This window comes from Silurus meridionalis, chromosome 6, assembly GCF_014805685.1.
Source record: "Silurus meridionalis isolate SWU-2019-XX chromosome 6, ASM1480568v1, whole genome shotgun sequence".
NCBI classification, from domain to species: domain Eukaryota; kingdom Metazoa; phylum Chordata; class Actinopteri; order Siluriformes; family Siluridae; genus Silurus; species Silurus meridionalis.
In genome coordinates this window covers 13,295,472-13,323,391 of record NC_060889.1, presented here as the reverse complement: position 1 = coordinate 13,323,391, position 27,920 = coordinate 13,295,472, and the positions used below count along the sequence as shown (strand labels likewise).

The 27,920-nt window shown below is 40.3% G+C and overlaps 1 protein-coding gene across 2 annotated transcripts in view; it reads right to left on the bottom strand.

The window, feature by feature from the left end:
- Window positions 1–13,279: 13,279 nt before the first annotated feature.
- Window positions 13,280–27,920, bottom strand: part of LOC124386960 (serine/threonine-protein phosphatase 2B catalytic subunit alpha isoform) — an 81,845-nt gene continuing 67,204 nt past the window's right edge. The window contains exons 9-14 of one of the 2 annotated variants that reach the window (XM_046851036.1): window positions 25,775–25,900; window positions 25,480–25,551; window positions 20,692–20,776; window positions 20,509–20,606; window positions 17,096–17,125; window positions 13,280–15,174 (exon numbers count right to left, since the gene is read on the bottom strand). In XM_046851036.1, coding sequence (XP_046706992.1) covers window positions 14,978–15,174; window positions 17,096–17,125; window positions 20,509–20,606; window positions 20,692–20,776; window positions 25,480–25,551; window positions 25,775–25,900 — 608 coding nt within the window. In that variant the 3' untranslated portion in view covers window positions 13,280–14,977. The remainder of the gene's footprint in view (window positions 15,175–17,095; window positions 17,126–20,508; window positions 20,607–20,691; window positions 20,777–25,479; window positions 25,552–25,774; window positions 25,901–27,920) is intronic. The other variant, XM_046851037.1, reaches the window with a different exon arrangement.

The following is a 27,920-nucleotide window of genomic DNA, read 5'->3' as shown; positions in this document are numbered from 1 at the left end:
ACCTGTTGGCACGAAACGCGGCTAGCCCCTCCAGCCGAATGGTGGCGTCCGGAACTCTGTCGCTCAGCCACGTTTTAGTGAACCCAAAAACGCAGTAGTGTCTGTACTCACGCTGAGTAGCTTGTTGGGGTCTGATGTAGTCCAATTTATTGTTCAGGGAGCAGACATTTGCCAGCAGGAGAGGAGGTGATGCAGCTTTCCGGAGACCCAACCTCGGCGAGACCCAAAGTCAGCGAGTCATGGTAGATAGAGTACAATCTTACGCCACGCGCTTCTATAAAAACTGGGTGCACCAAAACCTGAAGGGTCCATGCACTACGTCCTCGCAAATCTGAGAAGTATAGAAAGGAGACTCTGTAAGGATCCCGAGAAGGCCTTAATCTACTCAAAAGAGATCACTAAGCTCGCTGAGGCAGGGTGTATATTCAAACTTGACCAGATGGAACTAAAACAGCTGGCATAGTACTTGGCTCATCGTCTGGTGTGTCATAACAATATGTTCCGGTTGGTGTTTGACTGTTCCTTCAGGCATCATGGCCTGTCCCTAAATGATCAGCTCCTACCCAGTCCCAACCTTGGAACATCAGTGTTAAAAGTACTTCTAAGGTTCAGACAACATCCGGTTGCAGTTAGTTTATACATCAAAGGCATGTTTTGTCAGTTACGCAGCATGTTAGCAGAGGGAGGATTCGACCTCAGACAGTGGGACAGCAGTCATCCGGCATGGTTAGCTCATCATCTGTCTTCTGCTACAGAGCAGTGGTTGTTGCAAACCTGCAATGACCCGATGGAGCCTGCATTAGGCCTCAGGTGAAACTGTGCAGCTGACACCTTCAGCTACCATTATCCGCCTATTGATCACAAAGCGCTGACCATGAGAGCTGCCTATCAGGTGTTGGCATTCCAGTATGATCAACTGATATTCATACTACCATTTACCCCCAGTTCGAAAGTAATTATTCAGCAGTTATGGGCCAAAAAGAGAGATTGGGATGACCCAGATCTACTGCCAAACCTTCAGACTGCCTGGACCAACTGAAAGAGCGAACATGCTCATCTCAGTAAGGTATCAGTTCCTTGCTGTTACTCACCAGCCTCCCCAGCTGCAGTGGTGCAGCCCAGTTCTCTCCATGTGTTCTGGGATGCCTCAGAAAGGGCATACGAGGCAGTGGCATATTTGGTGGTTAACCTGGACAGTGATATCCTTGTCTTCTTTATAATGGCCAGATCTCAAGTTTCTCCTAAAAGGCAGCAGTCCATGTACATGCCATGCCTGCAGCTTTGTGCTGCCTTAGCTGGGTGGTAAGGGCTGATGCTTCTTCTGTGGTCAGACAATCTTATGAACAGACTCTATGACTGACTTAGAGAGAATTCAATCAGACTCCTGGTAAAAGGTAAAAGGGTTTTTGTGGGGACACAAGTCTCATAGATACAGGAACTGACAGACCACAGGCCATGGAGATATGTTAATACGCAGGATAACCCTGTAGATGACATAACGAGGGGTTAAACTCTCCAATGTCTGTCAGAACCCAGTTGATGGAGCCAAAGCCCTTCATTTCTAAAACAGAACACAGTACCTAAGACCTAAGGACCCTGGACCTAAGAAACCAGAATTTACCCATTCTGAGGCAGTGTCTGAACTGAAAGGCTCATCTTGCTACAAAATGGTGGTTGATGCTAAGTCCAGTCTCCCTGATGCAACCCAATTCAAGACCTGGCAGGAATTGCTGAAGGCAACTCGATAGACCTGTCAGGGGCCAGCCACATCCAGCGATGTACCTATGACTAGCAGGGAAGCTGAAACTTTTCTGCTGAGATCATGCCAAGCTCAAAGCTTTCCAGAAGAAGTAGCAGCCTTGGAAGCCCAGTAATCTGTTTCTAGGCACAGTTGTCTAGTCAACCTTGCTCCTGACTGGGACTCGCTGACCAAGGTGATCAGGGTTGGGGCGACTACGAAGGCTGGCCAACTCAGAACTGGAACAAATCCACCCCATTGTGCTGTACCCTAAACAAACGATCATGAAGCTCCTTATTAAAGAATTTGATGAGCAGCTATTACATTTAATAGCCCAGAGAGTCTATGCTGAGATGTGAAGACAGCAATGGATTCTCAAAGGAAATCAGGCAATCAGTCACCATCAACTCACTTGTCTGGCTTGCCATTGATGGGGAGCCCAACCAAAGGCATAGCGTAGCTGCTCGGACTTTAACATGTTTCAGTATTTTCCGTCGGCATGTCACATTTTGTGCAACGATGTCCGGTAACTATTGTGACCATCTATTAGTGATTGCATTAAGCACACATTTCTTAATAATTCAGTGCACTATGCAGTTTGTTGTCTTGGCTACTTATTGAGACCAATGCTTCTTGTTTGGAGTCATATTGTACCGGTTGGCTAATGTTCCTCCCACACATGTCATGTTATGGCGTTATTGTGTAATAAGCAGTTGTTTCTTTTATGTTCATTCCTAGAAACTACCTCACGCACATGACCCTGTGTGCAGTGTTATTCTTGTGAGAAAAAAACATCTGAATTCTATATAATGACTCCAACTCCCTGACCAGAGTTGTGCGGCGGTCAATAACAATCACCAGTAACAGCAGGCAATCCCGACAGTGGTAATATAAACACTGTATAAAAAGGGACCCAATCATCTACATCAAAGGAGTCACTGGCTATCTTCAAAGGAAGGGTGAAGATCGACCTCTTACTGAAACACTTAAACTAGTACTACTACTGGTTTGCTTTGTCTTATTTCTTAACAAAAAAAAAATCCTGATGGTCCTGAGTCGTGGGCTAATACAGTATATATAAGTTTGTAATCTAGCAAACCAGTGTTGATTTACTCATAATAAATACTCAAATCACTTTTTTACCTCTGGATAAGGGCATCTGCTAAATGCCATAAATGTAAATCGATAAGCCAGTTTAGCATTATCACCTATAAATTATAATCGAACTAATAAACCAGACCTTATTTTTTTAATTTGCATAAGTGAAAATGCAAATTCAAACAGCAAATTCTGACATATGACGAAGAGATTTTTTTTTTTACAGGCAGGCAGAGGATTCTTATGGGCATGTGCAAAGTGAATGTCATGACTGTGTTATGTGAGTGTACCAACTCTCCCCTACGTGATTATTACAACTGTCACTGGTGTGATTACAACAGTCTCTACCCTTCCCTGTTTGATTATTACTAGTGTCCTTACTCCGCACCCAAGTATTTAGTAACACAAACACATCTGTCCCCCATTCCTACCTATGTAAACATTACTACAATCCCCACTCTTCCTATGTGACTATTAAACACTCCCCACTCTCCACTGTGTAATTAGTACATTATTACAATGTTCCTCACTCCGCTATGTGATTATTATTTAACAGTCAGTACTAAAAATTAGGGAAAACATACCACATTTTCACCTGACAATTCATTTATATTTTTATCATAAATCATAATATAATTGTTTTATTGGTATTTGCTGTAATGTTAAAGTATGTGCATTTTTGGACCTATTTGGTGTGTGTGTGTGTTTTCGTACAGGATAAGCAGCCCTAACTCCCATAAACATCCTTTCCAACAATTCAAGAGATGTGTTTCCTTACCAGTGGACCAGGTTCACCTGTGTTCCCTGAATCCAAACACCCCTTTGCCAAAATTAATTATCCATAACACAATAGGAAACATCTTTTTTTTCTGAGGCTGCCAAATAGTAATTTCCTATATCGCATTATAATTGGACCAATATTAATGTCTCTGCAGGGACTTTAAGGAAAGAAACTATCTTCAGTAAATCCAGAGCCAGTTTCTCTGAAGACTTTAGCACATGTTCAAATGCAATCACTTTCTCTACAACCAGAAAACTGCTTGGCAACTCTATGGCCAGCAACAACAAACAAAAACTAAGGTCTGTTGTTTGTGGTGAATGGCAACTTTATTCTATCAATATACAGTTGAACCCACTTATCCCGACCTCGGTTAACTCGCCAACCCTATTAAGTCGACGTTTTTGAAGTGGAACCGCCAAATTCTGGCTTTGTCTTAGCATTTTTTAATCGGTTATGTCGCCGAACCCTAATATCTCGAGCACAAGGGGGGCAAATTTGCCACTTAACGTCGGTTATGTCAGGAATCTCCCTGCCATGCCCCCTTCGGCAGCGGCATTCCTGAAACACCCTGCTTCTTCTCCCGTGCGCTCCTCGCAGTCATGCTGATCACACACACCTGACTCTTATTTATTTACTCATCCCATCTCCTATTTAAGCCCCTCACCTCCACACACTCGCGGTCCGTTATTGTTTGTGCATGATCGCGTGTGTTGGTTCATGTCGGTATGTGTGATCGCGTATACGTATCCTGCTACGTACCCTTCTTCTCGGACTCAGCATTCTCTCAACGGCACCCCGGATTACCCCGATCCTGCTGTTTTCCATGTTCACACTGTCTGCACCACGTTTATCCATTGCTGCCCAGCGCTGCGCTTTTCATAGCGCGGATTCGTGGATTTTCTACACGAACTGTCTCTGCTTTCACAGAACTTCGTGGACCACTGGATATTGCTGCTTCGCTACAAGTATTGGTGGATTATCTCCTGAGTATTCTCAATAAACTTTGTTTGCGTTTACTTCGGCTTCCGCCTCCTTATCCGCATTACAGGTTATCTCGATCCGCATGACCAATCAATCAAATCGCGGCAACGCTGTTGTGTAAAAAAACCTCAAAAAACACGTGCATGCACATTCTCATTCAATAACGCACATCATGTACATAAAGAAATTTCAAGCACGTTAATATATTGCCGCCATGTTGGTTTTCGTTTATCTCGATCATCGGTTATCTCAACACTTTTTGGCATCCCCTAGGCTGGCGACATAAAATTCCACTGTAATTGTAATAGATATATGCAAAAGTCAAACTTATTATATGTCTACTTTTGAATTCATGCCCTGGAACTGTATTACATTTAAAAAAATTATAATAAATTAAAATAAAGTAAAAAGTGAATATTTATTTTCCCTACTGCACATGCAACTTTAATAGAGTCACTGTGCTTCCACCTGGGATTACAGTACAGAGGAGATCTTTGCACTGATTCATCTTCAGTAAATGCTTCATCTGTTTGCCAATACACCTACCAGAGGATCCGAAGAACACCTACGCAATCATGGCAGAACACGGGAAGCTTTGCTTAGACAGTACCAAGAGGACGGGATCAAACCAGGGACCCTGGAGATGTGAGGAAAGCAACACTCACTGCTTCGACATCATCCTTCCCTGAGACTTTTCCTCCCATGAGCGAGTTATTAAGCTTCTCATGAGCTCATCTGGCCTGTTTGCAAATCATTCTGCCTCACGGCTGATACTCGGTACTGCTGAACTTATGACACTTACTGTAGCTGTACCTGTACATCCCACCAGACAATGCACATTGTATCTTGCCTTACAGACATCTCTGCCTTCAACGCCTACTATCATGGACTGGGCTAATACTTATGTAGCTGCAATTTCTTACAAAACACAAGGCTGATATTGGTCTATTTCTTAAGCATTACTTTTATCCTTTTATAATGTTATTTACACAATACAATCCAAACTCAGTAAACACATCAATATTAAAAAATATTAAGTACGGACAAGCACATAGGTCCAGAATATAATGAGTCCAGAACGTAATGTGTTTAATTACGCCAGTGGTTCTTGGTTTTGGTGATGTTTCAGCATAGTGTGCAGCATAAAATTTATATTATTTTATTATTTAACATTTTTTTTAATTCATCATAGTTTACATAGGTTGACAAACGTAACATACAGGTAAAATAATTTTTTAATCTAGACTCTAGAATTTCCATGCGGCCTCCCTAGCGACATCTGGTGGCCGCCCAGTTTAAGAAACCACTGAATTACGCGTTAAGGATTTTTCATGTGAATTATTTTGAATTTCCGACCCGTCTAAAACAAAAAACAAATTTATATAAGTACTTGATGCGTTCGTTTATATCTTTATATTATATATACTTTACACACACACACACACACACACACACACACACACACACACACACACACACACACACACACACACACATATATATATATATACTTCACACACACACACACACACACACTTGCAAAATAGCAGGGTGTTCTAATACTTATTTTCCTCACTGTGTGTATATATATATATATATATATATATATATATATATATATATATATATATATATATATATATATATATATATATAAGTATTTGAAGACCCTGCTATTTTGCAAGTTCTCCCACTTAGAAACCATGGAGGGTCTGAAATTGTCATCGAGGTGCATGTCCACTGTGAGAGACATAATCTAAAAAAAAAATAAAAAATCCAGAAATCACAATGTATGATTTTTAAACTATTTATTTGTATGATACAGCTGCAAATAAGTATTTGAACACCTGTCTATCAGCTAGAATTCTGACCCTCAAAGACCTGTTAGTCTGCCTTTAAAATGTCCACCTCCACTACATTTATTATCCTAAATTAGATGCACCTGTTTGAGGTCGTTAGCTGCATAAAGACACCTGTCCACCCCATACTATCAGTAAGAATCCAACTACTAACATGGTCAAGACCAAAGAGCTGTCCAAAGACACTAGAGACAAAATTGTACACCTCCACAAGGCTGGAAAGGGCTACGGGGAAATTGCCAAGCAGCTTGGTGAAAAAAGGTCCACTGTTGGAGCAATCATTAGAAAATGGAAGAAGCTAAACATGACTGTCAATCTCCCTCTGACTGGGGCTCCATGCAAGATCTCACCTTGTGGGGTCTCAATGATCCTAAGGAAGGTGAGAAATCAGCCCAGAACTACACGGGAGGAGCAGGTCAATGACCTGAAAAGATCTGGGACCACCGTTTCCAAGGTTACTGTTGGTAATACACTAAGACGTCATGGTTTGAAATCATGCATGGCATGGAAGGTTCCCCTGCTTAAACCAGCACATGTCCAGGCACGTCTTAAGTTTGCCAATGACCATTTGGATGATCCATAGGAGTCATGGGAGAAAGTCATGTGGTCAGATGAGACAAAATAACATCCGAAGGATTCGACCATTTCTGTCCATACAGGCTGCCCAGTTGCTTGTTCAGTCTCTTGTCATTTCAAGACTGGACTACTGCAACTCTCTGCTGGCAGGTCTTCCCCTGAACGCTATTCGTCCACTGCAAATGATCCAAAACGCAGCTGCACGACTTGTGTTCAATCAGCCCAAGTTTTCCCACACCACCCCACTGCTGCGCTCCCTTCACTGGCTTCCAGTAGCTGCACGTATCAGATTCAAAACACTGATGCTTGCCTACAAGGCCAAAAATGGACCAGCACCATCTTACCTCAGTGACCTCATCACATCTCGCACTGCACCACGCTGTCTGAGATCCTCCAGCACTGCTCGACTGGTACCACCTTCTCTCAGAATGAGAGGTAAGTACAATTCAAGGCTCTTCTCTGTTCTGGCACCAAAGTGGTGGAATGAACTTCCCCTAGATGTCCGTACAGCAGAGTCCCTGATTATCTTTAAGCGACGACTGAAGACCTACCTCTTCCTGAAATACCTAAATTAGCACTTTCCAAGTTTGTAGAATTCGAGTTATATTTATATTGAGTTTGTATTCTTGCATACCAGTGTAGATTTATTCACTACTAGAGATTTAAAGCACGTTTGTACGTCGCTCTGGATAAGGGCGTCTGCTAAATGCCGCAAATGTAAATGTAAATGAGACCAAAATAGAACTTTTGGGTCATAATTCCACTAAACGTGTTTGGAGGAAGAAGAATGATGAGTACCATCCCAAGAACACCATCCCTACTGTGAAGCATGGGGGTGGTAGCATCATGCTTTGGGGTGTTTTTCTGCACATGGGACAGGGCGACTGCACTGTATTAAGGAGAGGATGACCGGGGCCATGTATTGCGAGATTTTGGGGAAGATTGAAGATGGGTCGAGGCTGGGTCTTCCAACATGACAAGGACCCGAAGCACACAGCCAGGATAACAAAGGAGTGGCTCTGTAAGAAGCATATCAAGGTTCTGGCGTGGCCTAGCCAGTCTCCAGACCTAAACCCAATAGAGAATCTTCGGAGGGAGCTCAAACTCTGTGTTTCTCAGCGACAGGCCAGAAACCTGACTGATCTAGAGAAGATCTGTGTGGAGAAGTGGGCCAAAATCCCTCCTGCAGTGTGTGCAAACCTGGTGAAAAACTACAGGAAATGTTTGGCCTCTGTAAATGCAAACAAAGGCTACTGTAACAAATATTAACATTGACTTTCTTAGGTGTTCAAATACTTATTTGCAGCTGTATAAACAAATAAATAGTAAAAAAATCATACATTGTGATTTCTGGATTTTTTTTTAGATTATGTCTCTCACAGTGGACATGCACCTCGATGACAATTTCAGACCCTCCATGATTTCTAAGTGGGAGAACTTGCAAAATAGCAGGGTCTTCAAATACTTATTTTCCTCACTGTATATATATATATATATATATATATATATATATATATATATATATATATATATATATATATATATATAATTTGCAAATAATATCCCGAAAATCACATTGCCTGATTTTTTTAAGAATTTATTTGCAAATGATAGTGGAAAATATTTGGTCACCTACAAAAAAAAGATTTCTGGCTCTCACAGACCTGTAACTCCTTCTTTAAGAGGCTCCTCTGTCCTCCACTTGTTACCGGTATTAATAGCACCCGTTTGAACTCGTTATCAGTATAAAAGACACCTGTCCACAATCTCAAACAGTCAGACTCCAAACTCCACTATGGCCAAGACCAAAGAGCTGTCAAAGGACACCAAAAACAAAATTGTAGACCTGCACCAGGCTGGAAAGACTGAATCTGCAATAGGTAAGCAGCTTGATGTGAAGAAATCAACTGTGGGAGCAATTATTAGAAAATGGAAGACATACAAGACCATTGATAATCTTCCTCGATCTGGGACTCCACGCAGGATCTCATCCCGTGGGGTCAAAATGATCACAAGAACGGTGAGCAAAAATCCCAGATCCACATGGGGGGACCTAGTGAATGACCTGCAGAGAGCTGAGACCAAAGTAACAAAGGCTACCATCAGTAACACACGCCACCAGGGACTCAAATCCTGCGGTGCCAGGCGTGTCCCCCTGCTTAAGCCAGTACATGTCTGGGCCTGTCTGAAGTTTGCTAGAGAGCATTTGGATGATTCAGAAGAAGATTGGGAGAATGTCATATGGTCAGAATAGAACTTTTGGGTACAAACTTAACTTGAGGAGAAATAATGCTGAGTTGCATCCAAAGAACACCATACCTGCTGTGAAGCATGGGGGTGGAAACATTTTCAACTTCCTCCAATGATTTTGCTTCTTGCGAATCAATTGCAAGGTCCTGGAATGGCCTAGCCAGTCTCCAGATCTCAACCCCATAGAAAATCTTGAAGGGAGTTGAAAATCCATGTTGCTCAGCGACAGCCCCAAAACATCACTGCTCTAGAGAAGATCTGCATGGAGGAATGGGCCAAACTACCAGCAACAGTGTGTAAAAACCTCCTGGAGACTTACAGAAAACGTTTGATCTCTGTCATTGCCAACAAAGGGTATATAAGATAAATAAATAAAGAGTACTGAGATGAAATTTTGTTATTGACCAAATACTTATTTTCCACAATAATTTGCAAATAAATTCTTTAAAAATCAGACAATGTGATTTTCTGGATTTTTCTCATTTTGTCTCTCATAGTTGAAGTGTACCTATGATGAGAATTACAGGCCTTTTAAATGAGAGAACTTGCACAATTGGTGGCTGACTAAATACTTTTTTGCCCTGTGTGTGTGTGTGTGTGTGTGTGTGTGTGTGTGTGTATATACATACACGTTCCACTTTTAAAATGTGAAATTTTTACATGGTATTTACAATTTACTTAAATATAATTTATGTTAAAATCTTTTATTCAGTCTAGCCATTTTTCTTTCTTTTTTCCCCTCCCTCCATGTCATGGTTTTTAGCTGCAGTTCCCACATTTCACTCCTTCTTTGTATCTAACAGAAGCTATGCAGCACTTGTAGCACTCAGACCTCACATACTTTTCCTGTATTCTACTTAACTCATAAAATGATCTGCCAAAAATAATAACTGTGAAATTGTGCAGGAGCCGGAATTAGATCTGGTCAGTGTCCTTCTCCTGCTCATTATAAAGGCCACAGATGCACTCTCGCCACTTTTCTCTTAAACACTGTGCCTAATACTCTGTGCTTGTTTTCCACTCATTTATCTGTAAACAGTAAAATCAAGTTTTAACAAACAGGAAACATAACATTTAATTATTATTATTTATTTTAATTTAATTTCTCTCATTCTTTCAATTGTCTGCAAAATACGAGTTTTTAAATTATGTAGAGCACATAATATAAAAGGTTCCCTGGTGGTCTAGAGGTTAGGATGCGGCACTCTCACTGCTGCGGCCCGGGTTCGATCCCCGGTCAGGGAACCAACCCCAGCCCCTCTTAGTGCCGGTCCCAAGCCCGGATAAATGGGGAGGGTTGCGTTAGGAAGGGCATCCAGTGCAAAAACATGTACCAAATCAAACATGGGGATGATCTGCTGTGGCGACCCCTAATGGGAGAAGCCGAAAGAAAGGTTTTTTTAGAGCACATAATATAAATAAATACATTTTATAAAAAAAATTGACAATTTAATGATTTTCTTTTAGGTTTAATCTATTTCAAACCAAATACACACCACTGATCAAAAGGGTAAAACCAGCTGTGAGGACAGTAAAGGTATGGCCAGAGGGGGCCATTTCTTCTCTACAGAAACAGTTTTAGGATACTGACTGGACAAACTGGACTCTCACACAGACATGGACATTTACACGTCATCTCTTTCGGACCATATCAACACTTGCATTGACATTGTCACTACCGTCATACACATGAAATGCTCAGAAGCCGTGGATGAACTCTGAGGTTTGTCTCCTGTTGAAAGCAAGAGATGCTGCTTTTAAATCTGGCTATGCAGAGAACTACACAGAGCCAGGGCCAACCTGAAAACATGTATTAGAAGAGCCAAACACATATACATCCATACATATACATGCCCCCAGACGCATGTGGAAAGGCAGACCGTCACCTCGATCTCCACTAACCAACCTACCGAATGAACTATTTCACTTTTTTGTTCGTTCCAATCAAGGCAAAGGGCATTTTACCTCAATCGCTGACTCTACTACTTCTCACAGTCCACTGTCCCTCTTAAAAACGGACGTCTATCCAGCATTTAAGAGTGGATGCACACAAGACAGCTGGTCCGGACAGCATACGGAGATATGTTCTCAGTGCGCGTCTTCACTGACATTTTCAACCTGTCACTAGCCCAAGCCATGGTTTCCACATGCCTGAAGACTACAGCCATCATACTAGTTCCTAAGCATTTAGCTGCAGAATACCTGAATGATTTTTGCCCAGTTGCACTCATCCCTATTGTGATGAAGTGCTTTGAGAAACTGGTTCTGAATCAACTCACTGTGATGCAGTTTCCACTGCTCTTTTAGGACTTTTAGGACTTGATTTCTACGTTCAATACGATCATCTCCACTGTACCGATACCTGGGTATCTGCACCTCCACTTGCAAACGAATTCTGGACTTTCTCACCAACAGACATCAGTCTGTTACGCTGGGCATACAGGTATCCTCAACTCTCATTCTGAACACCGGCATCCCACAGGGCTGTGCTACGAGCCCACTACTCTACTCCCTGTTCACCCATGACTGTGCTCCTCTGGATAACTCCAACATTTTTATCAAGTATGCAGATTACACCACCGTGGTTGGCCAGATCAGCAACAACAACGAATCGGCCTACAGGGAAGAAATTTGAAGCCTGACAGTGTGGTGTGCCACCAATAACCTCATCCTCAATGCCATGAAGACTAAAGAGCTCATTGTGGACTTTTGGAGACACATGTAGACCCAGTCTATATAAATTGAACTGAGGTTGAGAGGATTTCCAACTTTAAGTTCTTGGGAGTTCGCATCTCTGAGTATCTGTCCTGGCACCAGAACACTTCAGCTCTGGTTAGGAAGGCACAACAGCACCTGTACTTCTAGAGGTGTCTTAAAAAGTCTCATCTGTCCCCAGGGATTCTAATGTGTTTTTACCGCTGTATCATCGAAAGCATTCTGGCTACTTCCTCACTGTATGGTAACTGTAAAGCCTTGCAAAGGGAAGTCAAAATCGCCCAACGAATCACTGGCACCCAAAAACCTGCCATTGAGCACCTTTACCACAGCAGGTGTCTGCACAGAGCTCACATCATCATCAAGGACTCTTAACCTCCTTCCATCAAGAAGGAAAACCATATATAGGTATAACTTCTGTATATTTGTACATACAAAGCACATACTGCATATTGTAATTTACATACCAGACACGTGCCTCACATACATCTGCATTAATATTGTATTTGTGTATGTATATTTACACCTTACATACTTTACATCCTGCCTAATATTTCACATTTAAATATACATATATTTAGTGTACTTGTTTATTCAACTTTTTGCTAATTTTTTCAATGCCATAGCCTTATAACCTTCTACTTGTACATTTTCCACTGCCATAGCCTTTGTATTTATTTACTGTACATATTTTATATATATATATATATATATATATATATATATATATATATATATATATATATATATATATATATATATATATATATGCTGTAAATATACTTACACATCTATCCATCTATCTCTTCAGACTGACACAGTTAAATGACTAACACTGATAATTTTCTTCTCAATAGAATGTTGAACCAATATTTATATACGACTAGAGGAAAGAAAAGGCACACAAAAAGATCAATGTTAACCACTCAGCGAGTTACTTCTAATACCCTCAGCTTCCAACTGACCAAATTCACTCATTCATTTAAGTCATATCATCAGCCAGCAATCTGCAACAAGCATGAAAAGCTAGAAAGCTTTAAAGATGATTCTGTGTCAGACTTATTTTAACCAGGACTGTAGAGTGAACAGATTCCTGTTTCCTTATACTCACTGCTTTCCTAAGAGCAACACCCAGAGCTCCTTTAGTTCATCCGTTTATCTTAACTAGTGCTGTCTTAATGCACTTTCATTAGACACACACACACACACACACACACACACACTCTCTCACACACACACACACACACATGTGCAGGCACAAAATAGGAGACAAATCCAGGGTTTTTATTTTCATGCACATTTTATTGAACAGTAATATAAAATACTCTTTAATAGTTGTGAGTGCATGCTGCATCAGCCAACAGTTTGGAAGTTAAATTACAAAAGCAAGTCTTAATGTTGTGTAGTGAATTACTTGGGCACTTAAGCATTTGTTTAAAAAAATAAAATAAAATAATAAAAACGGAAAAAAACAAAAAACAAAAAAAAACAATGGAGTATTTTATTTTCTTAAAGTATTGAGCAGTAACAAACTGGTAACTGATATACAAAGCATAGTTCCTAATAATAATAATAATAATAATAATAATAATAATAGTAATAATAATTACACTTTGTCTGTGGCACATTTACAAAAAAAGAACAAAAAAAAAATTAGTCTGTCTTGTATGACATTAACAGCTGTCATGCATTTTGAGTTCCACATGTAACCACAAACTTATGTCACGATAACAGTTAAACATGCTAAATCGGACTACGTGTGTACTTACAGGCGTAAAAACCTTGATTCCTCATCCAATGTTAAATAGTTTGATGCTTTCATAACAAAATTCGAAGGCCTGAAGCTTTATCCTGGCGTTAGAGTAAAGAATGGCGGTATACATTTCCAGTATATATTCACTAAGCACACTACAGATCAAAACCGGCCTCTGCAGCCAAGATAATTCATTCATAATTCCTTTGATAAATCTTATAAAACATGCATAGGCAGATGCTTTCAATTTTTTGTCTTTTCAGAATATAGGTGCTATATATATATATATATATATATATATATATATATATATATATATATATATATAAAATCTTTTTTTTTGTTTGTTCGCAATACTTAGAAAGAAAAAAATGAACACACAAATTTTCCAGCAAGCCACAATAGATCTATTCCCCATCTTCAATAAAACTAAACGTATCTCTCAAATGATAAGGTTTAAATTCCAGTTCTAATCTCCAAGAAAGTGGGTACTTGCTATCAAGCAAAATTAGCCATTATACAGAAAATAGGATCAAAGCACACACACACCAAAGAAACCTGAGGTAAGCATAATCTGTACAAAACCATAAAACGTTCCATTTTTTGGCATTTCAATGTTGCAACATTCTTTTAAGACTGCCTAATTTACTTTCGAGCTAGTTTATAAGAGTAGCAAAAAAGGTATCAATAAATAGTCCTTATTTAGTTTGTACACCCTTTCCATGTTAAAAACTTTATGCTCTGTCCATTTTAGTGCTGTTTTTTTTTTTTTTTTTGTAAACATACAATAATTAGTAAGAAGTTACACACACGGGAAAAAAAAAAAAATAAAAAAAATCTGTTAACCAGTAAATGAGTAAAGGCCTTTTCACATAAAATATCTGCCTGCTGCGCTTCTCAATCCACAACCGAGAGCACCCTTGCCACATGTAATCATTCCACCCTTCCCACACTAAATCATTCGGAAAACGAGTGACCCCGCAAGAACTTGGTTTTTACAAGCAAAATATTTTTAAAGGCATATCGAAAGACTAAGAGAGTGTCGCTCTGAATCATGTTTGGAAACCTTCTCCTTCTCCCCTCACCGCCCTCTCTATCCTCACTTCCTCTGCTCCTACCCTCTGACTCGCGATGCCCGCCCCCCTGCACTCGTCTGTCCGGCTGTAGCATGGAGAGAGAGAAGGAGGAGCCTGATGACGGCATGGGCAGGGTGTGAGCGGGGACAATCACTGGATGGCACTGCCGCTGCTGGCCTTGGCCTCGGTGCCGTTGCTTTCGGAGCATAGTCCTTTGTTGAGAGAGTTGAGGCTGGCATCGCAAGGCAGCGCGTCGCGCCGGGGTGGCATGCGCTCGTTAATGCGGTCCAGGCCTTTGGCCTCTTCAAAGCTTGTGATCTTGTGCTGTGGTGAAAAGCCTTTGATGGCTGAAGTGGGGAGCAGGACAGAGGAGAAAATGTTAGAACAAGATGCTTCTCATTTCTGGACATGAAAAAAACTTACACACAGACACACATCCATTTCTTTTGATTTGGCTGGTTTGATATGCTAATGTTTGATTTGTAGTAAGTCAAGGTGACTGGACCTTTCATATAATCTTAACCACTTAATGAACTTTGATAGAAGTAGGACACTAAACAAAATAATTCCTGTGACCTTGACTTACAAGGATGACTGAAAACCTTCATATCCATATTTTAGCTGATCCAAAATATTGAAATCCCTCTTTATTAAAAGCTTTGTACATTGTTTAGCATTTACACATATTTGAATTAAAACGATAAAGCATAAAAAACACTTTGTACATCATGAGAGTTGTATTACACAATGCCTCATGATTCCCTAAATGATGGGGGGGAATAAACAGTTTTTTTTGGAACAATGTAATGTGTAAAAAGGAAAAACCAGGATGTACAGGCTAGAAACCATTGTCTTTAAGATTACAGAATGGAGCAGTGTAGGGCTGTCTCAGTTCTGGAGGGCCATGAACACAAGTGGTTTCCACAAGGCCTCTTCCGTTTTGGCGGACCAGATGCTGGCGTTATTTTACACTTCCCAGTGGCCGAAAACAACCCAAGCCACCAAGAACTGAACTTCCCACCACACTCCATACAAAGCACTACAGAGGCTCAGGGAAGGTAACGTAACGTAACGAAAAAGAGGGGAAAAAGGTAAAAGGAAAAAAAAAGATAAGTAAATGTGTGGACAAAATAAAGGTGGAGCTAGATCAGTATATGGATACTGAGGGAAATTGCTTGTTAACCACGTTATGCCTTTTTGAAGCATGCAGCAAACTGAAGAGACGTATTAAAACTCTGGTGATTAAAAATCTAAAGTTGTTCCCTTTTCTGACTCGGCCTGCCGTTTGGATCGGGGCTTCGAGTCATCTTGTACAACAATGGATACGCTTCACTGTTGCTGCATAGCACAGGGCAAACACAGGTTATTAGCAGTGAAGGAGAAACACACAGACACATCACAGCCACGGACTATCCACAGGGGAGAAAAGCCAAATAAATGTATTTGGGAAAATAGAATAATAATAAAAGAAAACCAGTACTGGCACAGTGGGGCACCTTTAGGTCTAAGAACAATACTTAAGCATCAACAGTTATAACATAAATAGCAGCCAAAGCCACTATTTAGAGCGCAGTTGAGGTTGTTCTTGCGGTATAGACTGTTGGTAAAACTCAAAATTGAGGCAAAAACAAAACACAACTGCATCAGTACCATTGTTTTAAAGGGGATTATAAAGACTGTAAATTGGGTAACTGTAGTCTTGTAATTACCCTGTTATACAGTAAGTCATATAGCAGTTGCTCATAAAGTGGTCGCAGGGGTCCTCAAAGTATAGCTATGAGGAATGACACTTGTTGTTGCAGTGGTGTTGATCAAAAACCACTATTATTTCTTGATTTACATATTTATTTTAGTTATTGACTGGTTTGACTGGCGAAAAGGTTTCATCCAAACCTCAGGAATTAGTATAAAATTAGAAGCTTTACTGCACTGATAAAACTTTATAAATCAGGGCTGGGAGGGTCTGGGGAATTTATTGCACAAGTTTGAGAACCCCTGCGATATACTGCGTAAGTGTTGCACGGAAATATTGTACAAAATATGACACGTGGCTGCACTTGTGATCAAGTTCCCCTTTAAAGCAAGCATGGCCTGTTTCAGTATTTTCTTTTCTTATTTCTATTTTTGCTGAACACTAAAGCACTCCGTTTGCCCAAACACCCAACACACTCTACACAAGCTACAGTAACAATAGATGAACCCATTAGAACCCCTTAATCTGTTGCAGGCAGGCAACAGAAAGGGGAAAAGGGGCTTTGGCCTATTTACCTTCATCGGCCTCTATAGCCTCAATAGTAGCTGAAGAGAAGAAGGGGGAGGGGGGGTTACAAAACGAGTGAGAGAGGTGAGCAGAGCAGGTTAAATTTGTCCATTCACAAGTCAACGAGCAGCAAAAAAAGAGCCAAATGTACACGTAACAGCATTAACACACAGCGTGAGAACACGCCGAGATGCAACAGGAGAAAGTGAAGACAAAACGAGAGGCTCGTGGGGGGTTGAACGAGAAATGACAGACGTTTAGAACGGGATTCCATACCACAGGGAATGGATGGATGGGGAAAATGGGACAGACGCACAGAGAAATCAGAGACGGCGTCTCACCACTCTGGATTTTAATACATTCGATTTTTTGAGCATGAAATGATAAGCACGTGGATGCAGATACAGAACGACTGTGACAGGTTCAGCGCTCGATCGTGTCCTTACATACTGGATACAGTCAATAATCATAATAGAATGTTTTATTTATGATCAAAATTAATATATCTGCCCACACACACATTTCTAGGGTGAGAGACTCATGTGTCATGGAAGAAAATCTCCATCCTTGAGAGCGCTGAGTGGGAGTTGGCACTTACCGTCAAGTAACAGTCTGTGAGAGGTAACGCTATGTACAAGTTCATGTGCAGGAACACGTACATGTTCAAAACAAGAATGAAAATTTGGAAAATTAAAAGAAAAGAAAAAATATTACAATTTGAGGACAACCTGTGGACTTCAGGAGATGTATGATTAAAATAAAATCCCCCACACACAAAATCTACAACGATGACAGAGGTGTTGTGGGAAGAGACAGCGTTGCAGTAGAAGCACTTTGCTGTCTCCGTGGACAGGACGCACACAATAAGCTGTGTTTCTACTAATGCTGAGGCAGGAATTAGTCTTTACTTCACGCTCCCTGGCACGTCTCCATTTTCAAGTTAAACTACCAGAGCCGCATTTACAAAGATCTTGAGGCTAAGAGCAGCTCCCAACTGGCCTACTTTACTATGGATTTAGATTTACACAGGGGCAGTTGGGTAATGTCTTTTTAATACACAAGTACCTCTTTTTATAGACTTTCCCTGCTCTGCAATTTTCTTTTTTTGCCTGTTCCCTGTTCTGGAAAGACTGCATTTTTGTTTTACTCCATACAACAGCTTGAAATAACATAAGACAACTTATATATAATGCAAACAGATATTTTGGGCATATATTTATACAATGGATAAACAGCTTCTGCAAAAGAAGCATTAATTCACAATCTCTTCTGCCTAAACCAAGCTGAAGAACTGGCCACGTTGAACTTAACAGTAAGATACAATTATATAATAACAATTAATACAATATACAATTCTATAGGGTACGGTAAATACACAATGTGCAATTAGCCTCCCAATTGCCAAGTGCAACATGGACACAAGTCCAAAAGCAAACATTTATCATACAAGAAAAAGCAATCCATTTCCACTGAAGAGACACAAGATGGAAGGATTGTATGCTGTAACATTCGATTTCCCTTTAGTGGAAATATGGTACCTGAGCCTGTAGCAGCTTTATAACTTCCCTGTGCACAATGTGGAGTCTATAAAAACAGGGTTGGAGAGGAAAACTTTGACCTGATACATGAGCCCTGACCTCAACCCCAGTAGACACCTTTAGGATGCAGTCTATGCACTCTAAGCCTGACCTCACTAACGCTCTTGTAGCTGTGCATGCAAATCCTCACAGCCATGCCCTAAATGTGAGCGGAAGAGTGAAGACTGTAAAAGAAGTACAGGGGAAAAGGAAAAAAACTCCCATTTCAATGCTCACGTTTTTAGTCTCGGACGTTCGGCAAGCACATGTGGACGTGATGGTCAGTCCTTAAACTTTTGGCTATATGGTATAATGTTGCCTGATTTTTATTATGTGTGCTATGTTTATAGCATTGTGCTATCAGCAACTCTGGAAATCACAAATGTCTGGAATCTAAAGTTTCCTATAGAGTACAGTGTATTTGATGACATACTTTTCATCACACGTTAGTAATGCTTTATAAGATATTTTATAAGCTACCGAACCACAAGCTACATAAAAAAAAAAAAATTAGAGGCAGACGCTTCACTACAGCAACGTGTTCAGCGCTGTAATGAACAGGGGTTAACTATGTGGAGGATTTTATTGAATTCCACATTTCATTCATGTGTGAGAGACATTTGCACAACACATTATACCTGCGGCTTCCAGGAAGAAAAAGAGAGAAGAAAAGACATGGATTGAGAAAGAAGTAGATAGTACATTGAGTGTGGGATAGTCACAGGCAACCCGCTGATTCCAAACACCACCAGTAGAGGGTGTTCGTGTACATATTCATAATTAAAGTGAGGGATGTTAAAAGGCTGTGCTTCTGCAGCTCTAGAAAAGAACAAAATTTAAGGCAGAATGTAAGACCATGCCATCACAGTAACTAAAGGGGCAAGTGACTAAGTGTCTAGTTTTCTTTTTTTAGGGTCATCATATTAATTGGAAGCCCAGCCTTTTTTTTGTAGGTCCCTTTATAGAATTTCCCGTGGACAAATGGTAATTAACACACTAGGAACTGGTTTTGAGGAGTTCAGGATTAAAAGAATAATCCATCTATGGAAGGTGCTTCTTTTCCTGCAGTTCCTAGGTTTTCTCTTTGAAAAGAACACGATATTTTCTGTTACACATATTTCAGTGTTAAAATAATGTGTTACAGGATGATTGCTGAAATACACAAACAGGTGGACTGGACTTCACTGCATTACATTGCATGTTTAAATCTTTAAATCAGACTGGATTATTGGTCATAATCCATTCATTGAGCAGATATTTTCTTCGGTTTTGCATGCAGAATAATGAGCACTGACCACACCCAATGTAGGAAAGATACTTTATAAAGGCTAAAAGCTGTTTTATGTCATGTACTTGTGCGCTGTTTTTGCAGTGTGCATACGTGTTCTTGAGTGAATTGATTATGTGCACTGAATATCCTGCATTTATTCATCAATATGTCCAACACTGCAGAGAGCTAGAAAAAACAGTATAGGTCTCGTAAAAATAAACTAGTTTCGTTGGAAATGGCAATAAAGATCAGCTGACCTACACAACCTGGACATGCAGTGGTGTTCATTCATTTTACAATAAACAAAATAAACATTTCAGTATAACTGCTATTTTATACTAGATGCACTGCTGCCTGTTACATAAAAGCAACTTTAGAAAAAAAATCACAAATACTAAAACCAATAATAATAATAATAATAATAATAATAATAATAATGAAGCCAAGAACACCTTCATAACTAAATAATATAATTCAGTGTTAAAACCTGGTCTGGTGTCTACAAATTACTCAGTGTTATGAATGCTATAAAGAATGTGACAGTGAGGTGTGTGTGTGTGTGTGTGTGTCTTACCGTTCTGGAGTTTCTCTCTGCCTCCTGAGAGAACACCACTGGGTAGCATGCCGGTCGGAGTGAGACCTTTCAGGGTCAGGACACTCTCACTCTCCTCTCTGAAACACAGACACAGCATTACACACATGCACAAAAACAAATGCACACACGCACACACACACACACACACACACTGTATCTTACCGTAGCACTGAGAACACTCTGGCCATTTTCCCAATGGCACGAATCTTATTTCGGATCACTTCTTTGCGTGCAGAGGCTGTAGCACCTACACACATGCACAAAATCACAGGGTCACAATGAGGCCACAGCAAAGTCAAACTCCATCAGGCAGTGAAGGTTTCTTTTTACTTTTCAAACCACATGGCAACCATGGCACAAACTCAAATCTCCCAAACCATTCAAATATGTAATATTTTTATCCGAATGTCCAAAAAGACATACGGCTGCATTCCTCAAATCTTGGTTTGAGGTGCAACTACTCAAGGATAAAGAGCTTCAGTCACAGCACTGTCACTATTTTGCTGTCCTCTTTATAGTGAGTCAGATCAATAAACTGGTTCCCTACAGCAGCCAATGCCTCCAGACTTCAGAATGTAATACACATGCTCAGCATTCGGTTAGCTTAATGTTGACTAATGCAACCAGGGTTACAGTGAGGCTACTCACAGCTTCACACACACATTATTATTCACAACTGTTTTTTCATTAGACCCAACCTTGCCAAAACAGCTACCACATAACAGCTAACACTATATGTCCAAAAGTTTCTAGTCACCTGACCATCACACCTGTATGTGCTTGTTGAACACTTCATTCGGGAATTAAACCTCCATTGCTGTTATAATAACTAGAGGTCGACTGATTCATCGGTTTTGCCAATTAACAATAGTTGATTGCTGGAACTACCTGCAAAAAATCCATATTGATAGTTTTTCCGGGTTGCATCTGTTGCCAGAGCAGCTGAGAAGGTCTGCTGTCATTACGAGAGCGGCCTTCAGAGGGGAATCACTGACGCCTTGTGCTGTTTGTTTTTACATGCGAGACTGTGTGCTGCTGAAGTGCGCTATATTATTTATTATTTATAGAATTTTTTATAAATTCATATATTTACAATAATTATTTCTATTAGCACATTTGATGATTTAGTACTTAAAAAAATGTGTCATTAAGTTTAGTACTATTTTACATGCAATGTTATGATTGTTTTTAATCCAGTATTCATTTTGGTTAATTAATCGGTTATCGGCATGTAAGATCCAACCTCTGATCTGTCGACCTCTAATAATACACCCCATTCTTCTGGGTAGGCCTTCCACTAGATTTGGATAAGGAATTTTTTGATTATTCAGCCACAAGACAATTCGTGAGATGTTAGATGAGGCCTGGGGTGCAGTGGGTGTTCCAGTTCACCCGAAAGGTGCTCAGTGGGGTTGAGGCCAGGACTTTGTGCTCAAGATCATATCAGAATCAGAAAGAGCTTAATTGCTAACTATGTTGCAAGGAATTTGTTTAGTGACAGAATTTTCCAGTTGCACATCAAGAAAAAGAAATAAAAAAAACTATTGCACAGAAAAGTACAGATTTAGATTGGTGAACGTGACATTGCACATAGTTTTATTTTTATTGAACAATGGGGAGAGCATTTAAGTGTTTATGAGGTAGATTGCCTGGAGGAATTAACTTTTCTTGTGCCTGGTTGTCGTGGTGCTCTGCAGTGTCGGCTAGAAGGCAAAAGTCCAAAAAGCATAGGGCTTGGATGTGAGGGATCCAGAGTGATTTTCTGAGACTTTTTTCTTACTCTGGACATGTACAGTTCAAAAGCAATGATGCAGTATAGAAAGCCATCCTACACAATTGTGTGCTTTCTACTTTGTGGTAACAGTTTGGGGAAGAACCACATACGTGTGATGGCCACATCCTTTTGGTCATATAGTGTAAATTCTCTGAGGACCCTAAAACAGTCAAGAGGTAATAATAACTACATGACAGAGGTTTGGCAGGAATATGTATAGAATTGCATTTGCTAGTGCAGTGAGAGGAATCCTACAGTATATTAGACATTACATCATAATCAAGTGTGGAGCTAAATAATGAATACAGCAGTAAATAGGTAACATTATAAGCTTTAACATAGCTTCAGGGCACCCATATTGATTCTTAACTCAGGTTACAGAAAGTGCAGAATATTGCATGCTGTCAATGTTTGTTCTCTGGTTTCATCCTAAAAACGAGTGGCAAGTGAATTGGCGTTGTGCAACGTGCCCTGAAATGTAATGCCATTCCATACAGGTGGTTTCCTACTTAGACCTTAGTGTTTGGTAGCTTTCAGTAGAGTTGATGACTGATTTACATTTAACACCCAAATATGTTTGTCTTTTATATCTAATATGGCTACACATGTCCAATATGGCAGCCATGTTGATTTCTCATCACTCGCTGAACTCTGGATTGACATTTTAAGCAGGAATTCTACATTCCTTTGTTGCCAAATTTAGTTCTTTATTTTAATGCTATAATCTAAAATGCTATATTATAAAGTAGAGACACAGTAGTTAAAATATGACTCCAGCAAAAGCAAACGTGCTCCATTTGAACCTCACTTTAAATGCAAAGAGTAAAAGTGCAAAAGTATTTGCTTTCAAATGTACTTAAGTAGCCAAAGTATTATGATTTATTATGGCTGTAATGTTCCTATTATCATTTGGGCCACAAGAGTGTTGCTTAATCGTAAAAGTCTTATGTGAAAAGACTAATGTTACGTTTTGCATGCAAATCTATTACTAGAATGATATTAAGGAGTCAAACACTGATATTTATTACCGTACAATTACCATGAGCCCAAAACCTTCCGTTCAACTACTTAAAAAAATAAAAAATAAGGACACGGGTGTTGAGTCAAAATATTTGAAAAGTAGAAGTTAAAGTAAAAGTCTCCCGAAATATAAATGCTTCAGTAAAGCACAGATACACAAAAGAGCTACTTAAGTACAGCAACAAATTACATTTACTTTGTCCACCACTGTTAATACTACACTTTCCTTAATAACTTTTAGAAATGTATGCACACATTAATGCACCGATCACCATTTTAATTGTCATGTTATTACTGAATAGATTAGAAGCATGTTTAAGTGTTTAAAGGACTTTATTTGCTTGGAGGTTTGGAAAACAGTCATTATTAAGAAGCCTACAGTATAAATTAAGAATATAACACTATAAAAAGCACTAACATGCTGTTGCTGTATTCACTGCCCAGCTATATATTTTTGAATAGTAATAACTTATTAAAGCTATCCACCAGGCCAGGGACAATGTGAACAATGACTGGAGGCAATCCACACACCAAACATGTTCATCCTCTCATAACAATCCAAAGTGTGTAATGAGCTTCTTTAGGTAGACATTAGGGATATTAGTATGAACCCCTGCAATCAATTAAAAACAACAACGATAATAAACAGCGTACACATGGTGTTATGCAACCCGTTAGCAAAGGGTACAAACAATAAGCAAGGCTGCACTGTGCACACGGCATGGCATGTGGGAGGCTGTACCTTTCTTTGGGGTATATATTAGCTGTCCTTCTCAAGAACACCCCAGAAGAGAAGAGAAAAAGAACAGAAATATGATCAGTGGATGGCTGAGGAGATGGTGAGGGAGAGGGTGAGAGCGAGCGAAAGAGATAAAGACAGAGAGAGAGTCAGGGTGAAAGAAAGGAAGAGCGAGTGAGAAAGCGAGGAAGAGAAAGAAAAGCGGAAGAAAAAGATTGAGAGGGGAGAAAGAGTGGAAGGAAGCCACACCTATGGAGCAAAAGAAAGGAAATGCCTGACCCAGTGACTTTCAGGAAACTGATTAGATAAGGGGAACGTGAAATCACCTATGGAAATACAATGCGCAAACAAGAGGGTGTGAGAGGACAATATATATATAAAAAAAAAAAAAGGTTAAGAATGAGGAACAAGATATTAAAGTCCTAAACTAGTGTTTAAGGAGTGTAGACTCAATGGATTATAGTTTGCTAGCCTGAAAGCCAAGATATTCCTCTATGGTTTTCAATAAACTATAAACTTTCAGCTTTAGCATTTTAATATCTGTTATGCAAATGAAGCCCTGCAGATTTGCATATTGCTCAGCTTTCATCACATTTCCCTTAGCATGCAACGTGACTCAAGCAGTTCAGCGAACGCTAGCGTGATGGGTTTTCAGTAAGGGGACATAATATATATGGGCTGCGTGACACCCCGTAGCGCAAAGAAGGTGCATTTGTTTGATCATTTCCTGTTTTGAGGGGCAGCTCCAAAATGTGCGGACGTCCCATTAGTCATCGGAATGAAGTCAACGATGAAGACAAATAAATATGCCTGGTGCACTTTTCTATTACAGTCTGCATGCAAATCTCAAAATTGTAAAGAGCAACTGAATAAACCATGCATTTACTCTTTTCCTTTAATCTGGAAATCTTAACGAGTTTACCCGCTTTCAGATATTCTTAGCAGATGGTAAGCCTGAATTTATTGTTGTCGTTTTGAGAAAATGGGTTTTATTGCCTGTGCTACACGCGGCATTCACAGGTCTACTATAAACATGTAAATGGAAAAGCTTTCAAACGCCTATATTTTCTGGTTAAACTAACTCGGAGCAGCTGCCGATTGCGTAGCGGTAGGGAAATCAAATTAGCTTTACAGGCCTTTTTTTTTTATAACGCAGAGAGCTTTGCCCTACTACAGCGTCCATGTTCACCACAGACTGCATACACGTGATCTTATGAGCCGAGATGTTTTTAACCATGACACGCTGGTCTGGCCCTGTTGTGTTGGAGATCTGAAAACAGCCACACAAACCGAATAGTCCAGACTGCTTAATATGGTCTAGTGGCATCTCCTGATGGGAATCTGAGAAGCTCGACACTGAGCCCTGTCTGTGGATGTACATGTGTGCAGTTGTGAGCATTAGCTGTAACTGTCTTACCATCAATCTCTTCATCTGTAGTCAGTTCATCATTGGAGCAGATGCTCAGAACATTTACCAACATCTCAGTGACTGAGGGCAAGAACACACACACACACACACACACACACACACACACACACACACACACACACACACACACAGAGAGAGAGAAAGAGAGAGGGAGAAAAACAGAGACATCATGATAAACAGCATGTACAATAACAGTAGTATCTGCTGCACAGTTGCAATTATAATGTTACTGCATGTTTCAGTTAAATTGTGTGCATGTGTTCAGAGGGGTTCCAAAATGTACCTTTCTCCCCAACGAAGGGCAAAGACCAGGTGAAGACATCCATGAAGTTGGGCAGCCAGTAGGGGTGAGGAGAGCAGTTAAACTGCCGAATGTTCATGACATTATTCTCATATTTCAGCACAGCAGCTAAAGGCAAAAAAATGTAGGAACAAGTGTAAATGCACATACAGGTATATTCTATATAGCGGAGCACTCGCGTACTTCATTTTACAAACCTACAAACACGTATTGCATTCAGAATTATTGGCACCCCTGGTAAATATGGGCAAACATTTCATAAATACATGTATCTGTTATTTCCAAACATCACTTATATCCTATTAATGTCACTACATCTGTAGTTTGTAAAAGTTCAATAATGCAGTCAATATGAGTTCAGTAAAGTGTTACCCTTCAGAGTGGCAAAAGGACAGAATGATATCTGCTTTGGGCAATTAAACCTTTTAAATAAATGGTCAACACAGAGATCACAGCTATCTGGTTGAAATCTTATCTGTGTGTCTCAAGGTCACTCCCTGTGTGGTATCAGGATTAGTGTACGCATGGTGACTCCTGCTTGTGTGCTTCACATACTGAAAGCCGACACTGCACTTGAGTTTGCAGAGAGGGACTTTCCCGGTCCAGAGTCTCGCTCTCACTCGAATGAGAATAGCAGGCTGTCATGTGGCACAGAGAGCAGGCCAGCTGTCAACTGCAAACCAAACTTATGTCTCTACTTAACATGAATATTGTCGTACCTGTTGCATCACCTACATTACAATCATTTACAACATGGCATATAGGTGGCTGCTGCAATTAATGTATGTGGCTTTTTAGCATTATGCAAATGAAGTTTACAAATTATTTCAATCTGGCGATTTTGTCCCAGGATGCAGTTTCGCACACAACCACCAGGGGGAGCCCGTGCCCAATAAAGCGCGTAGATTACAGACTAATGTATAGACTATAGGGTATTAATCAGATTTGCGTTTGTGTAATTATATAAAGATGCAAATAAAAACATTACAATAACGTATAAAAATAAGCTTTTGCTGGTCTGCTTTAATTAAAAAGAATGAATGAAAAGAAAATAAATGAAGAAATAAAGATGAAAAAGATGCAATTGTTTTGACAAGCTAATTACTAAATTATCTAACCTGTAGGAATCGTGCCTCTTTTTAAACCAGTGTTATCCTAATTTACAGCTCTGAACTCTCAAACACCCGCGTTAAATTCCAAGTCGCTTTGGGAACATCCTTATCCGTCAAATGAAAACAGTGGAGGCAGTAAACCTGGAGTCAAAGCTAAACAGCATTGGAGTGCAAAAGAGAAACAGAACACTGTGACCATGGAGAGAATCAGTTGTGCTCTCTCTCGGTTTCTCTCTTTTTCTCCCCTCCCTCATTCCAGCACACAGAGTCATCAGAAATGATGTGGCCCTTCCAAAACCTTCTAACTGAGAACATCGGTCTGAACAGGAGCCACAGGATGACCCCATGAACCGCTATCATGAAGGTAAACACGCAGTGCTTCAGGAGGAATAACTGCTCATGCTGGAATGTCTTGTACGCTGGAAAAAGTCCAGGGATCAGGAATGAACCAATTAATTACCATAACAGAAAAATGCATAAAAAAACCCCACTCTATTAGTCAGAAACACAAGAAGACAACGAGCCACTGTTCCTGACTCATCTAATCTGTCGTGTGGATCAGTATTCAAGGCATGTCTTATCTGGAATCCCCAACTGTTGTGCCACTGACAGATGGAGGAACCCTCGGTGCTTTAATCAATGCTTGGAATGAGCTCAGCATGCTGGCAGAGACTGTGGCCATTACCCCTGCTGAGTCCTGCTACACTTTCCTCCGATCAGAGTCTAAAACACTAGTTAGACATTCATTAGCTCCATCAGCCTAACCAGCACTACCGCTCTTTGTCGTCGGATTTCATGGTTGCCTTATTGACTCGATTGACGCAGATGGAGCTCCAGCCCGACGGACAGCTGGAGAGTCAGTCTGGCAACCCAGAAGAGTGATGGAGACTGTGAGCGCACCCTCCCACTCTCGCTGCTGGATTTACAGCGGCGCTCTGTGGCTGTCAATCTTGACACAGGCCATGACTCTGGCTTCAGAGTGAGGAGAGAAGATCAATCGCCCATGCATCCATCTA